Below are 15893 nucleotides of genomic sequence, written 5' to 3'. Positions count from 1 at the left end.
GAGATTCTTCTAAAATCTCCTTTCAGCAATCTTTTTTAGAAGGTACAATTGTACGAGGCTGGCCTCTCTTGGCCTTCCTCTCTGGGTTATTGAAGAACTTAACGGACTTCACTGTGAAAGAATTTTAGCTATTAAATAAAAGGAAAGGATATAAAAAGTATATGATAGAAAATAATTTGAAGCTAAAATATTGTTTGGGAAAATTCAATCTCTGCACAAAAATTCATTTCATCCTTTAATTTCAACTTGCCTTTAAAATGTATTCACATAAAATCTGCTTTCCAAGCCAGGAATATAACTCAAGAAATGTACCACTAAATGGGGACACATATGTGTTTCAGTTCTTAGGACAACTGTGCCTTCCTAACTTTCTCCCTGGATTTCTTGGTTCTCTGCATGGAAGTGTATGTAAGTCATTTCTCCCTCTGCTGAATCTTCTTTTTTAGTTTCTTCTAACAGAATGTTATACACCTTCCCCAAGCCATTGCTCTCCTAGGCTGTATAAATCCTCACAACCCCAAGAGAACTTTAGCTATCACTAAACTTTAGCTATCATTTAACTTTAGTTAAATGGATCAACACATTTACCCCACCACATCACTTAGACCCTTTGGGGGTTTTCCAGTCTATTTTAATCTATTTAAACCTGACACTGGCGGATTTCCATCTCCTTTGTTCCTTGTGTAGACTTGGTTTATGCCCGTTGGTCTCTAAAAGGGACAGAGAGGGGGCAGCTGTCGAAAAATGAGGAGATTGGCAGTTTTAACCACATAATTTGGTCTAATAGCTTTGATATGCTAAACTTGCTAGCTCCTCCAAGTGTACCTTTCTGATTTTGCATCACAACACCACGCTGAATCCCTAAGGCAACCAGAGTAGTTTTTTAAATTAAAAAAGAAAGGAAAGAAAAGAAAGAAGTGCAAACCAGTGAAATCATTCGTGTAAATCATCTGCACAGATTCATTCTGCCAACTGCAGGCCTTCATAGATCCTCGTACGCTAGCGACCTTTAAGAAAAGCAGAAGCCGAGAATACTGATCGCGTTCTCCAGCGCGAAAACAGGTGATGTCATAACGCACAGTCCTGTGTGGTTTCAGCCAGGGCCGGGTGGGGAGCTGGGGTTCCAGTGTGCACGGAATTCGGCCCCAGTGGGCAGAGCAAGAAATCTTCGGGGCCTGGAGGACGCCGGGGAGCATCCGGCACCAATCAGGCTCTCGCTCGGCACCTGCCTTTGTCTCACAAGGGGAGCAGGTTTCGGGGTGTCTCGCGTCGGAACCCGCCTTCGACCAGCATGAGCGCTGCTAGCCCCTCTGGAGACCTTACTCTCCCACTTGTCTGTCCCCCTCCACACCCTGAAAGCCTGAGTTTCCCCCAGTTACATCTGCTTACTCTCCCCAGAACGTGAACACCAAAATCCTGAATTCATTTGTAGCTTTGCAAGAGACAGGTCTAGCCCAACAGCTTTAAATGGCAATTTGTTCTCCGAAGCTTCTTTCCCAGGCAGGGCTCCGAGCTCTGCGTTTATCTAACCAGCTGCCCCAGAAGGACTTTGGGGTGGAAGACAAACCTGTCTCTTTGGCCTTGTAGAGCTGGACAAATAAAAGAATTTTCGTTGCTGAGAGACTACGACGAGAAGGGGCTTTAGATGGAGGAGGAAACCGCTAACCCACAGGTTTTGAGGCTTTTGTTTCCCTGTAACCGACTAATGGTGTAAATATACCTAAACATTTATCCCCCACCTGGTGCCGAAGCTTTAGGTAACTGGTCTTTTGCAAAACAAGGATAAGCGATGCATAAAGTTCTTTGAGATCCTTGGCTGCCAACTGCTACAGGACTGCAGTCTTCTTTCCAGCTAAGATTCTAGGTAAGAAAGAGAAAGCCTAACCACCGTTTTAGCTCCCCCCACCCCCACCGTCTTTCTCAAGAAATAGGAAACATTTAGTCGAGTCTTAGACCCTCTAGCGAACTCTAGCTCCCAGCTATTTATCTCATTCCCTCCCCATTTCTGCAGGGACCTAGCGCAGGGGCTGTGGCTGGCCTTAGGGGAGGGGCTGGGTTCCACGGGGTTATTTGCATGTGACACACCCCCTTCCCCCTATTGGCGGAGCAGCACAAACTCGGTTCCCTCCTACCCGGCTACCGAACTAACCCGCAGTCTCCCTGCAGTTCGGAGCCTCGGAGACAAACTTAACTTGCCCGGAGATTCGAGGCGTCCTCGGCGCCTGTGATTGGCGGGCGCCGCGCCCAGCCGACTACAGCCGCTCATTGGCTGCGGGCTAGAGCCGGGGGGCGTGGCCGGGGCGGCCCGATTGGCGGGAGGGGGCGGTGCCGGGACGCGGAGGTGGTGAAGGCGCTGAGGCGGCGGGGGCGGGGCCGCGCGGAGGCGCTGAGGCGCTGCGGCTGGCGGCGGCGGCGGCGGCGGCGGCGGCGGCGGCGGCGGCGGCTGCTGGTCCTGGCCGGGCGGGGGCGGGGGTCTGCGGGATGGGGGCGGGCTGGACGACGCGCCGCTGAGGAGCCGCCGCCGCCGTCTCCGCCGTCGCTCCGGCAGCCGCCGCGGGGGTCGCTGCGGGCAGCCGCCCGCTCTCCGGCCGTCGCCGCCCCGTCCCGTCCTCCTGCCCCGAGGAGGCTGAGGCTAGAGGCGCGGCCTGCGGGGCGTGTGAGGGGGACAGTCTGGGCCCCGCAGCGGCGCGGGCGGCCGCAGTGACAGCCCGGCCCCGGCCCGCCGCCCGCCCGCGGTGCCCGCGCGCCCGCAGCCGCGATGAACCGCGGCGGCAGCAGCCCGTCGGCCGCCGCCAGCTACCTGCTCTGTACCAACTGCCGGAAAGTGCTGCGGAAGGTACGGGCTCGGCTCGGGGCCGGCCCCGAGGGGCGCTTCCTGCCCGCGGCGGCCGAGGGACCCCGGGGCCTCTCCGCCGGACCCCCAGAAGGGGGCCTGAGCCGCGAACGGAGGCGCTAGCCTGCTGGGCTTTTGATTCCTGCCGGGGCAGCGCTTGGCCCCCGGGGCTGGGGGTTTGGGGGACAGGGGTTTGGGAGTGCTTGCTGTCCGTCCCTCCGTTCACCTAGCTACCTTGCCCCCCCTCATTCCCTCTCCTCGGGCGGAGGGGTGATGGACCTGTTCGGTCCTCCTCCCGGTGTTCTGGGTGCAAGTCGGTGTGAAATCAGAACTGGTCTGGTCCAGAGGAACCTGGTTCCCTCTCGGCTGCGGCTAATGCCTGCGGGTGTTTTTTTTTGTTTATTTCGGTTTTGCTTCTGCACGCTCTACCCGAATACTCTTTTTTTAAAAACCTTCTTGTTGATGGTCGTCTTGTGGCTCCGGGTCGATCCCGAAAGAAACTGGTAAAGCAGCTTGAACTTTATGCCCATGGGAAACGCTGTTCGACGTTACGGTTCCTCAAGCTGGGACTGGGGGAGGTGGAGACGAGGGTGGACGTGAGTTGTCCCTTTTTAGCGCTCACCCCCCATCCCCCGTTCCCCCCCAACCCCCGCACCCTGGTGTTGCTCCAGAAAAATCAGACGCGCAATCAGTTTATTGCTTCCCAGAGTGATTGATAGAAAGTTTACTCCAGTTTTGTTTAGCTCACTTGGCTTAATCGCTCTGTTAAGGGTTGGGGCGGGGGCGGGGGCGGGGGTTGCAGTATGAAAAGATGTCGCTTTAGACCTAGAAAAGCTTTTAATCAGACTTTAACAGCCGCCATTGGGTTATATTATAATTAGCTTATTCTTCTCGAGACTATTTTTACATTTCATTAAGTGGAAACAGTAGTTGAGGTGCTTCTGTTTGTTCAGTACAAATGAATTAAAATTGCTGAGCTTTGCAAATGCTTCTGGACTGAAAGGCTAAGATGAATACGGCACCGTTTTTAGTCAATTTCTTTAACTACAGTTCAATTGAGATTGTTCTTTCTATATTAAAAAAAAAGAAACATGTAAGTAAGCAAGCTCAAATATTTGCGCTCTTTGTCCAAAAACTGTTTTTCTTCCTCTGTGGGTCAGGCCAAGTGCCAATCAAAGTTGTTTTTCAAGCCTCTTTTCCCTGCAGTAGAGCCGCTGCTTTTTTCCCCCCAGTTTTATTTGAGAGCATGAAGAAAGCAAAGGGATTGCATATTTAAAGTTAATCAAACAGTTAAATCTGCCTTAAATTGTGTTTATCGGGTATGTTTTTCTTGAAACAGATTTTTATTAAATGTGCATGTTGAGTATGTGCAGTTATTTTTTTCCATAAACTCCGGGATCAAATTACAGTTGATACTTGCTCAGCTCATTGTAGGGCAACTTGTGAGAAATGTAAAGGATCAGAAGTGCAGAGCAGCTTAGTTGAATGTTAACTCTTTCATTTCTGGGCCAGATGTCATCTGAACTTAGCTTTTTAAAAAATGATGATGATGATGATTTTCTAGCTTTAAAAGTGATGTTATGTCTTTAATATGAAAAAGAAAGTGTTTTTTGAGACACATTTGATTAAACTCAAGCCTGGTTTAAAAAAAACAGCTTTTTCTTTTTTAACTGAATAAGGAGGGAGGAAGACCTGTATTAACTTGGAACTTTTTTTTTTTTTTTTTTAATGATTCTGGCAATTTGGTAGACTAATAAAATGTTGGGAGGTAATGTTAAGTTTCAAAATCTGTTGTTCTTTTGAGAGAACCAAGGCTATGATCCATGACATTTTGCTACCTTTCAAGACATCTTTTATCTCTTGTGAACATCCTTCAGTTGTGTCTGACTCTTTGCAACTCTTTGTGAGCTATACAGTCCATGGAATTCTCTAGGCCAGAATACTAGAGTGGGTAGCCTTTTCCCTTCTCCAGGGGATCGAACTGGGGTCTCTTGCATTGCAGAGGGATTCTTTGGCTTTTAAGAAATTTCTTTTTACCTAGAGGAAAAACATCCTCCTATTATTAAAAGAAAGAATATATGGAAACGAATATTCACTATTTTCATATCTTATAATTGCTGTGCCATATCTGTGCCAATTTCCAGTTTTTGGTAACTCCAAGGTATTTAATATTGATTCATGTAGTAGCATGAAATAACTTTAGATGGGAATGGGATTGTTTGAGCCAGTTATGACATGACTTGGCAACATTTGTAGCTTTTAAAGAGTGCCTTAAGTGCTCTTAAAAGATATCAAGTGTTTAGCATTTTAAATTCTTTATCATTTTAAAAATAGCATGTAAGACTTTTCTAATAAAGAAATGGGCTTTTTTTTGATAGAAAGTATATAACTCTAAGCAGAATTCATCTGTAACTCTCAAAATGGGATTCTTTGGATTTATCTTGTGTTTTCCACTTAATATTAAGTGTTCAGTAATAACTATGTGAGTCACAGCATTTTGAATTTTAGTTCAGTGTAGTTCATGATGGAAGAGTGAAACTCATGCATACCCAGTGTGAATTACTCTTTGCTGTATAATCCTCACTAATGATGGGGAAAGAGTCACCTTTATTTATGTGGCGTGAGGGCCTTTTTGTCTAAGTGGCTTAATTTGTTGCAGTGTATTGAATTTGAGGGGGAACTTACAAAAGCACCGGATTCTCCATCAAAGTAAATGATTTGGTTCAACCCAATATTTGAAAATTGAATTTTATGTTTTATGAGAATCCCATTTATTCTTAGAAGTACCTTTATAATTTTGATTCAGTATCTTCCAAAAAAAGAGAAACTTCTTCAAGTATTGAATATACCTAATTTGGTAATCTTAGGTCAGTGGGAAGAATGGAGAGGTAAACCAGAGAGGGAAAGAAATGAGGAAACAAAACTCTCTTCAAATCTATAACTCCTACTTATTCTTACTTGCTCTGTTATCAATGAAATAATTCAATAAAGTTTTTAATAAAAAAGGAAATGCTTCTATTTACTTTGGAAAAGTTGATGAGTTCCGAAGTGTTATATGTTTCGCTTGAAGAAATTCCACTGACAACTAGATACATTTCAAAATGGAGTGCCAATCTACATTAAGAAAGGTAGAAAAAGAAAAGAAAGAAAAGTCACTCAGTCATGTCCAACTCTTTGCAACCCCATGGACTGTAGCCTATCAGGGTCCTCTGTCCATGGGATTTTCCAGGCAAGAGTATTGGAGTGGGTTGCCATTTCCTTCTCCAGGGGATCTTCCCAACCCAGGGATTGAACCTGGGTCTCCCGCTTTGCGGGCAGACACTTTACCATCTGAGACACCAGGGAAGCCCTTAAGAAAGGTAGGTAACTGTCAACCCACACATCCTCCAGTAAATAAAAGGGGGCATAAGACAATGTATTTTGAGTGTTGAGCAGTTAGTGCTACTGAGGTGAATAAAACTCTGCACATTATGTTAGAGGGTTTAACATTTTAAAATACTTAATATGGTTAGGTAGTTCCAGTGAATTTTGTTGTTGTTGGATATTGTACTTTTTCCACTTTGCTTATATATCCGTTTATTTTTGACAATTTTTTGATAGTTTTATGAGTGAGGAGACTGGGAAAATAAAATGAGAAATATTAGTTTAAACCATATGAACCTTATTTTTATAGTCAAAATTGTCAGTTAATGGCAGTTTTATATGGTTCAACCAAAAGAGTGGTATTGCTTTGACTGTGAAATAGTAATCATACTTTGTTTTTATTAATCAGGTTTCTTATATACATTTTTTGGATTGTCAAAGTAGGTTTTAGTTTTATCTCAAAATGAGCCAAGTGGAGAGCAAGCAAGTGAATTTATGGCAGCAAGTCATTATGCAGTGGTTTTCAGACTGCTTTTTATGGAGCCCTATGATGCTTCAGTATTCAAAAATGTTTGAGTTGGATTAAATTTTAAGTACAAAATTACAACTACCCCCAAAATCATTCATTATAAGACTATTCTTGTGCAGGCCTTGAAAAATTTGTTCTGTTCACTTTGTACATGTATTTGAACATTTTTGCTAATAAGACATTGATGAGAAAGACTCTCATTGATTATGAAGGCACAGGCCTTTAGAAAAACCTTCCTCTACATATCTGCTCATGATCAATTTTCATTTGTGAGAACACAAACTTATTATCAGTAGTTGTTACGTTTATAATTAAACACTTACAAAAGCCCTTTAGTATATTTATGTGTCTCACAGTTCAGGTTCAATATAAGATTTCATTTATAGAAGGGATGGTACTGCTTCCACAACCTCTCCACCACCAGATAAACTGTGTAGTTGTTAAGTCGTGTCCTGCTCTTTGCAACCCTTTGTAGCCCGCCAGGCTCCTCTGTCTGTGGGATTTCCCAGGCGAGAATACTGGAGTGTGTTGATTGACATTTTCTTCGCCAGGGGATCTTCTCAACTCAGGGATCGAACCCAGGTCTTCTGCTTGGCAGGTGGACTCTTTACTACTGAACCACCAGGGAAGCCCCCACCAAATAAATAAATGGCTAAAATGTAACTGCAAATATAGTAACACTGAAAGTCACAAGGTATGCTCATCCTTAGGTCTCTGACAGGTCTGTGAGTATCAGGCAACTTAGTTAACTTCTTGGAGTCTAGTTTTCCCTGGAAAATGTTGATCCTTTCTACTTGCCTTGCTGGTTGCTGCATAGCTGGAGAGAGGTAATGTGTGTTAAAGTACTTGGTAAACCATAAAGTCCAACTACAAATGTAAGAAGGACAAGCCTATGTGTTTTCCCTATTCCTAGAGTAGGACCTTTGTATGTTGTGGGAATATATATCAATACATACTGAGTAATTTTGGTTAGTCTTCACTTTTCTGTCTTATCTAATTATTGCCTACAAATGAGAGGTAACAACATTATGCTTTTAATTAGGGTGAGCAACTAATTTTTATTTGCATATTTATATTTGTATTCTACCCCTCCCTTTCCTTAAATAATAATCTAATGTGTTTCTGGCATTCCAAATAAAAAAATTGCCTTTTGGACACTTCAGCAGATGAGGGAAATTGGTATTTGATTTGAAAAGACTTAAGAGTTAAGGAAGATTGTGCTTACTAGAATTTGGGGCAAATCTAGGGTAAAGCAAAGAAAGTTTAACTTTTAATTTAGAGAAGAGCTAGGGAAATAAAATGCTTTAACCTTTTTCTCCCCATGTCTTCATCCTCTTTTTCCCCTTTGAACGGGTTGGATTATAACTTATGTTTGTTTAGACCTTGGCTTCCCTAGTAGCTCAGTTGTTAAAGAATCCACCTGCAATGCAGGAGACCCTGGTTCAATTCCTAAGTCGGGAAGATCCCCTGGAGAAGGGATAAGCTACCCACTCCAGAATTCTTGCACTTCCTTTGTGGCTCAGCTGCTAAAGAATCTGCCTGCAATGCAGGAGACCTGGGTTTGATCCCTGGGCTGGAAAGATCCCCTGGAGAAGGGAAAGGCTACCCAGTATTCTGGCCTGGATAATTCCATGGACTGTATAGTCCATGGGGTGGCAAAGAGTTGGTCACAACTGAGAGACTTTCACTTTTCACAATTTTTACAGTGCTTTCACATTATCAGTTGGTTTTCACAAACTGAGAAAATTTAAGAGGAATGGACTCTGTCATGCAACTAATATGAAGTCCACTTAATTTTTAATATACCTCTGTAATAAAACTACATTCAAATTGTCCCCTGCAGTATTGATGCTATCAGGGAACGTCCATCCCCACTCTGCCAGCTTTAGCATCTGTGGAATGCTTATAGGTCCTAAAATTCTCCAGGTAATAATAGTCAGAAATTTGACTTTTAGTCACTCTTTGATGCATGACTGCAGGTCAACTGGAGGGGAAGGAGAAAAGTTAGTTGGCTATTTTTATTATCTCTTTGACTGTTGTTTGGTTAATTCTTGAATGATATAAAGCAGCAAATCTCAAAGACAATCTTCAGACCTTGGGAGTGTCCAAAACCATTTCAGAGGGTCTGGGAAGTCAAAACAATTTTTATGATTGTGTGTGTGTGTGCGTGCTCATGTGCGTGCATGTGTATGCTCAGTTGATGGGTCATTTCTGACTCTGTGGCCCCATGGACTGTAGCCCATCAGACTCTTCTGTCCATGGGATTTTCCAGGCAAGAATACTGGAGCAGGTTGCCATTTCCTACTCCAGCAGATCTTCCCAACCCAGGGATTGAACATGTCTGTTGCATCTTCTGCATTGGCAGGTGGATTATTTACCACTAGAACCACCTGGGAGACCCTTTTATGATCATACAAGACTTTATAGCTTTTTTCACGTGCAAAAGCAATGGATGTAAAACTGTACTGGCCCCTTAGAATAAGTAAAGGTAGTGGCACCAAACAGTAATCACTGTTAAATTTTGTTAAATCCTGATCCTTGAGTGAGGAGAAGTATGCTTTGTGTTTTTACTGCACAGCAGTCTGGTTGTCTCTAGGGAAAGGATTTGTGTAGTTGTTTCAGTTGCAGGCTAAACTAGCCACTTTTAAAATGAACCCCGTTTTTACTTAACACCTGTCAGGCTGAGTTTAGTTTTTCAAAATCATGCATGGGTAAAAGATCCATTCAAAGTACAAGATAGACAAATGAATTTTAATATAGGAAGTTAAGTTTACTGATTGGGGTTAGGAATCCACATTGCAGCTAACCTTTCAGAAGTTCTGCTTGTCGAGTTTTGGTGTAGTATCAAAGCAGAACATTCACAGTTATCTTTTGCATCATCCAACTACATATCTGTGTGAGACAAGATTTTCCTTACATACGTTCAATCAAAACCTATCACAACAGATTGAATCTAGAAGAGAGATGAAATCTGGCTGTCTTACGTTAAATAGACATTGAAGAGATTTGCAAAATTGTTTTTTAAGGTGTTTTTAAAAGTGTGGAGTAGTTCCAAGACCAAAGCATTTGAGAACTGCTGAGTCAGTTGCTGGCAGCAACATATGATGTGTATGCATGTAATTCTCTGGCGTGACTATGGGAGAAATGAAAGGCTAATACCACTGGCAGAAAGCATAGATAAACCCTACCCCGCCGTCTCTGTTCTATGTGGGACTCACTTCCAGATGCTGCCTAGAACCTGTCAGTGACACACTAGAAGCTTCTCTAGTACCACAGTACAGATGGTCCTTGATTGAGGATGGTTCAGTACAGTTTTTGTGGTGCAAAGGTGATTGGAAAAAACTGGGAAAGACTGAATGCAGATGGAGAAGGGAGTGGCAGAGGATGAGAAGGTTAGATAACATACTGACACAATGGGCATGAATCTGAGCAAACTCCTTGAGATAGTGGAGGACAGAGGGGTCTGGAGTCACAAAGAGTTGGATAGGACTTAGCAACTGAACAGCAACAAAATGTGATAGACTTTCAGTAGAAACTGTATCTTTGAATTTTGAGCTTTGATCTTTTCTGGAAATAGCCATATGTGCTATGATGCACTGAGTGGAGTTCCAGGTCTGCCATGCGATCATAAATTAACGAACTCACTTACTGTGCAACCTTTTCAGACCCATACAGCCATTCTGTTTTTCACCTGCAGTACAGTGTCCGATAAATTACATGAGATATTTAATGCTGCTGCTAAGTCACTTCAGTCGTGTCCAACTCTGTGCGACCCCATAGACAGCAGCCCCCCAGGCTCCTCCGTCCCTGGGATTCTCCAGGCAAGAACACTGGAGTGGGTTGCCATGAAGTCGCTCAGTCTTGTCTGACCCTCAGCGACCCCATGGAGTGCAGCCTTCCAGGCTCCTCCGTTCATGGGATTTTCCAGGCAAGAGTACTGGAGTGGGGTGCCATTGAATACTTTATTATAAAACAGGCTTTGTGTTAGCTGATTTTGCCCAACTGTAGACTCAGATGATTGTTCTAAGCAGCTTGAAGGTAGGCTAGGTATATTAAATGCATTTTTGACTTACGATATTTTTCAACTTGCAGTGAGTTTATTGGGGTGTATCCCAATAAATGGAGTAAAAGCTTAGACTAGCTAGAGATGATCTTTCTCTAAGTTTTGTGAGCATCCTTTTACCTGGTAGAAATCAAAGATGGACAAAAACAAAGTTCTTTGGCTCTAAAGGAATGTCCTCCTTAGTACTTACTATGCAACGAGCAAAGAATGGTCAGATCCAAAGATTATGGCCATTGTGCTCTAATTGGTCAGTTTTTGGCTGGAGAGGAAATAAAGGCCCTAAGTAACAAGGTTAGCCTACTTTTCTTGAAAGCCGAGAAGTGTGGGAGAAGCAATACAGAAGAAGGGAAAAGAATCAGAAGAAAGATGTGTATCAGTGTAGAAAACTGATAACTAGATTGCTTCAATAAAGAAAAAGAAAACCACTAAGGTAAATAGGAGATAGGACAGCTCTAAATGTGAAAGTCCCTAAATATTGCAGCCCACTAAGGTATAGTGCATTTTCTATTTAGGTGGGTGTGGGTGTGTGCTTGGGGGGTTGGTTTACACTGTACACAAAGCTGTGGCAGCTGTAATTCAGCGTGGTCTTGAAGACATGGGCATAAGGATCTACCTGATTAGATCTGGTAAGACCTACAAATGATTACCAGTAGCTGACTGTCTGTTTTAGACATCACTGTGGTGGAAGTAGGGATAGAAGGAGGAGGTGGAATTCATAATACACAACACGTACATTGCCAAACCAAGACATTTAGTCCTGTGTTGCATAGCAGTTACCTTAAATCTATAAGTAGCTGCATTATAAACTATTTGAAAATATCTGTCCTGTCCCATCTAAGGGTTTCCCAGGTGGCACAGTGGTAAAGAATCTGCCTGCCAGTACAGGAGACGTGAGTTCAATCCCTGGGTTGGGAAGATGCCCAGGGGTAGGAAATGGCAACCCACTCCACTCTTCTTGCCTGGAGAATTCCATGGACAGAGGAGCCTGGTGAGCTACAGTCCATAGGTTACAAAGAATGGAACACAGCTGAGCAACTGGGCACACACACACACATACCATCTAAACCTGCAATTAACATGTAGAATTTCTATTTGTTGCTCAAAAGTTTTCTTCAAAACTCTTGTAACATCTCCAAAAAGGCTTTCCTAATCTTCAAACTCTTTTTTTTCCTTCTATGGTCTGGACTGCCACGCTACTTAAGTATACTGGATTTGTTGTATTTTGCATGTATATATATATTACATACATATACATCTTTCCTCTACTGGGTTGCCTCTTATTTGTGATCTAGTTATTGGAAAGCTTGTTTTTAGCAAATATTGGCAGTACATGTATATTGGATACAGTATAATCCAAGAAAATGACAATTATTTTTCTCATTTTCCAGGATATGTCTATTCTTTATAGCCATACTTTGCCCTCTTTATTAATAAGATTTATCTGAACACTTTTAGAATTTTAATAACAAAAGTTGAAATTTTCTATTTGTTGCTCAAATTTTCTATTTGTTGCTCAAAAGTTTTCTTCAAAACTCTTGTGACATCTCCACTTTGAGAAGGTGTGACCATGGTCATTTTTGTGACCATGAGAATGTTTCTATTGAATATCATACCCCTTTTTGGAGGGAGTCAGAATGTTAATTCACTAAGAGGATCAGGACACAGCCCTTAGGGACTGGTCCTTCTCAGAAATGTGAAATGGTGATTGCTTTAATGGGGACACATCCTGCACCTCCTGGAGTCAGCTAGAGCTCTCTCAGAGAAGGCTATTTTAGAGGTATGATCTTAAAACCTCAAGCTTCACAGCAAGTCTCCTCCAGGGGTTTGTTTCACCAGATAATTCTGGCTAAGCCTTTTCCTCTCCTACCACCCTCCCCACCAGGAGTGTTTTACTTTGGGATATTCCAGAGTTGGCTGTGATCTCTTCAGCCAGCAGGCACTCCCTTGGCAACTGTGAACCAGAGACTTGTTGTTGGCCTGGACTACCCTTTAGCTAGCCTTTGCTTTTTAGATCCTCCCAGAAGTCATTTGTTGGTCTATGGACCAGAATATTGACTGCCACTTAAGGAGCACATGACTATTACAGGTTATTCAACAGTGGGTTGAAGCACCTTGAATTTTGCTGCCTGAAGTTAGTAAGGAGTGACAGGCATTTTGCCTATGTTTCACAAAAAATGTATCGAACATATCCTGTGTATAACAAGCATGGCCATAAAACTGGCTGACTAGGGCCATATCATTTCTTGTAACAGGGATTTCTCAAAGTATAGCTTTGAGCTACTGGCACTAGAGGTATATGTTCTCATTTCTAGATTTATGTTTTATTTTCGCATCTTCCTATGTTGCAAAGATGGAACTTGGCACTTAAATGAAATCTGTTTCTTTATATGCAGAATTTAAAAGGTCAAATTTACCTCACTGGGAACTAAAACGGGATTTTGTGGAAGATTATGATAATTATCTAAGACTGTAACTCATAGTTTTGAAATGTATTTTATAATATCAACAACAATAATAGCTTCTATTGAATATCACATATGTGCAATGGACGTGCTAAGTATTTAAGCCCTACATGTGTATTACAATTAATTGTCACAACAAACCCATAAAGAATTATTATTCATACTTTATGGATGAAGAAACTGGAACTCAGAGAACCTTGGTTACTTGCTTAAGGTCATAGTACCAATAAGAGGCAGGCTCAGGATTTGAAACCAGTCTGACTCCAAAGCCTGGCTTTTATACACCTATAAACCCTGCATTTCCTTATCCTCCACATGTTTTCCTTATCTACAAGACTCAGAAAATGTAAAAATTAACAAAACTTAATAGGACTTGGTTACTAAGAGATTACTAGGAGTGATTTCAAGTTTGGATATTTTCTACTATTTTAATTTTACATGAAAAATGTACATTTTTCTCTCTATAAGGTTAAATTGAGGTCAAACAGTTTTGACGTATCTAGTTGGCTATTTTGTCTGTGTAAATCTGTTGTTAATCGTGTGACCATTCTTTCCTAATCCCAGGATATATTTTTCCTAATTTCCTAGCAAACTTTGACCCACTCCTTTTGCCAACCAGCCATTCATTAGTTCACTAATACTGATTCATTCAGTACTGCTATGATGTCTGTGACAAAAGATGCTGTCTAGGAACATTTTGAGCTTAAGTATTGTATCTCTTAAAGAGGACCTCTAAGAAACAGTCTCACTTTATGGTAAACTTTTTGCAGTAAAGAGTCAATTTACAGAGATAAGAAGTAGCGTGAACGTTTGTTCCTGCTATTCATTTCAGCTTTCTGTGTTAAGGAAGAAATGATGATTATAAAAAAGCAAAGAAACCCTGGGACTTTATTCTTCCCCTACCAGTATCCCTACAATACTGTGTCTCCAGAAGAATTTTTTAGTCTTACACAGCGTTTATGTTAGGGAGAGGGGTATGTGGGAAGATGTGGTTTTGCTATTTCTTAGTTGAAACTCTCAGAATTTTCCATAGAAACACAGTAAGCTATCTAATTTAGTTCCAGAGGACTATTAATATAACTAGTGTATTCAATAGGCTTTTACTGTTTAGGCAAGAAACCTAACCACTAGAGGTAACATCGTTTCCAGGGAAAAACATACATTGTGAAATCTAAGTAACTGCTTCACAGGAGCTGTCTTTCCTAATTTGTGTGCTTAACACCAAGAAGGTTAATGATTTAGTATGTTGACTCTGAGGGTATTTTTGGCTATTGGTTGTTGTGTCTCATAAGAAAGCTGTGTTAATGCAGTTTTATCCAACATTCAAGTAAGAGTTGATAGGAGGGATAAAAATTGGGTGATGATCATCAGAGTGTTGAGATAACCAAGGGCCACCATCAAGCTTGCTCATCTTTGCTCACTTTGTACTCAGTCAGACTGGCCCAGAATGGTTCATTACAAGCTGGGTGACATATGCTGGCATATGGTAAGGCATATCACTACCTGCTGCTGCTGCTAAGTCGCTTCAGTCGTGTCCAACTCTGTGTGGTCCCATAGATGGCAGCCCACCAGACTCCCCCGTCCCTGGGATTCTCTAGGCAAGAACACTGGGGTGGATTGCCATTTCCTTCTCCAGTGCATGAAAGTGAAAAGTGAAAGTGAAGTTGTCCAACCCTCAGCGACCCCGTGGAGTGCAGCCTTCCAGGCTCCTCCGTTCATGGGATTTTCCAGGCAAGAGTGCTGGAGTGGGGTGCCATTGCCTTCTCCTATCACTACCTGCTGATGTCTTTAATATAAATTAAACAAATAATTTTAACTCCCGAGAAAGTTTCCTTTTTATTTGCAATTAGGAATTTAATATGTATGTCCTAATTCTTTTGGTGTAAACAAATAAAACAAATTATGCCAGCAAATTTACTCCACTCAGAAAGAATTAAAACAAAAAATCATGTAAGCTATAGGTATCTTAGCACTAAACTCCAAGTAGTGTTCAAATTCTTTTATCAAAGCTTTTTTGTTTAATATATTACTTGAAATTAATGAATTCTCAGCTGAAGGGTGGAATCCTATTTATAGGATTGTGTTATAGTTTTTTTTGAAAATATGACAATATATTAATAATCTTGTGAGATATTAGTTATTGTATATTGTATAGCTATTAAAATGACTACGAGGTCCTGGTTCTAATATTCTTTATGCAAAATACATTGATTATTGAGTACTCAAAGTTAACATGAACTTATAAACATTTTTTGACTATGCAAGAGAACTATTTGTGTTCAGTGCCCTTAAAATGAGGGAAAATATTTATTTCGGCAAATAAGAATGTAGAAACGGTTGTCCTTTTTTGGTAAAAATGTATGGATTGCCATTTTACACTTATTCTAGGTCTCACTGATATTACTCTTTAATGGCTTCCATATTCTTAAGCAGGCAAGATATATAAAAGCTGTGAACATTTAGAAACCATTCACATACTATGTGAATATCTTTCATGTATTTGTTCATTCAAAAGACACCAAGTGTCCTTGCCTGTTAGACACAGAAAAAGCACAAAGGGAGAACATGAGGGTTCTTGCCTAAGCAGTGTGATCATTTGCGTCATACCTCTGGATCTCACAAAGAGATCCTCAAGATTATGCC

General features: G+C 41.8%; 1 protein-coding gene across 2 annotated transcripts in view; it reads left to right on the top strand.

Annotated features, from left to right (window-relative positions):
• SESN3 (sestrin 3) overlaps positions 2518 to 15893 on the top strand; it is an 81501-nt gene continuing 68125 nt past the window's right edge. The window contains exon 1 of one of the 2 annotated variants that reach the window (XM_018059864.1): positions 2518 to 2836. In XM_018059864.1, the coding sequence (XP_017915353.1) occupies positions 2759 to 2836 (78 nt within the window). In that variant the 5' untranslated portion in view covers positions 2518 to 2758. The remainder of the gene's footprint in view (positions 2837 to 15893) is intronic. The other variant, XM_018059865.1, reaches the window with a different exon arrangement.

The sequence above is a fragment of the Capra hircus genome, chromosome 15 (genome assembly GCF_001704415.2).
Source record: "Capra hircus breed San Clemente chromosome 15, ASM170441v1, whole genome shotgun sequence".
In the NCBI taxonomy this organism is placed as follows: domain Eukaryota; kingdom Metazoa; phylum Chordata; class Mammalia; order Artiodactyla; family Bovidae; genus Capra; species Capra hircus.
The sequence above is the reverse complement of the archived record's forward strand: the minus strand, read 5'-3'. Positions and strand labels throughout refer to the sequence as shown.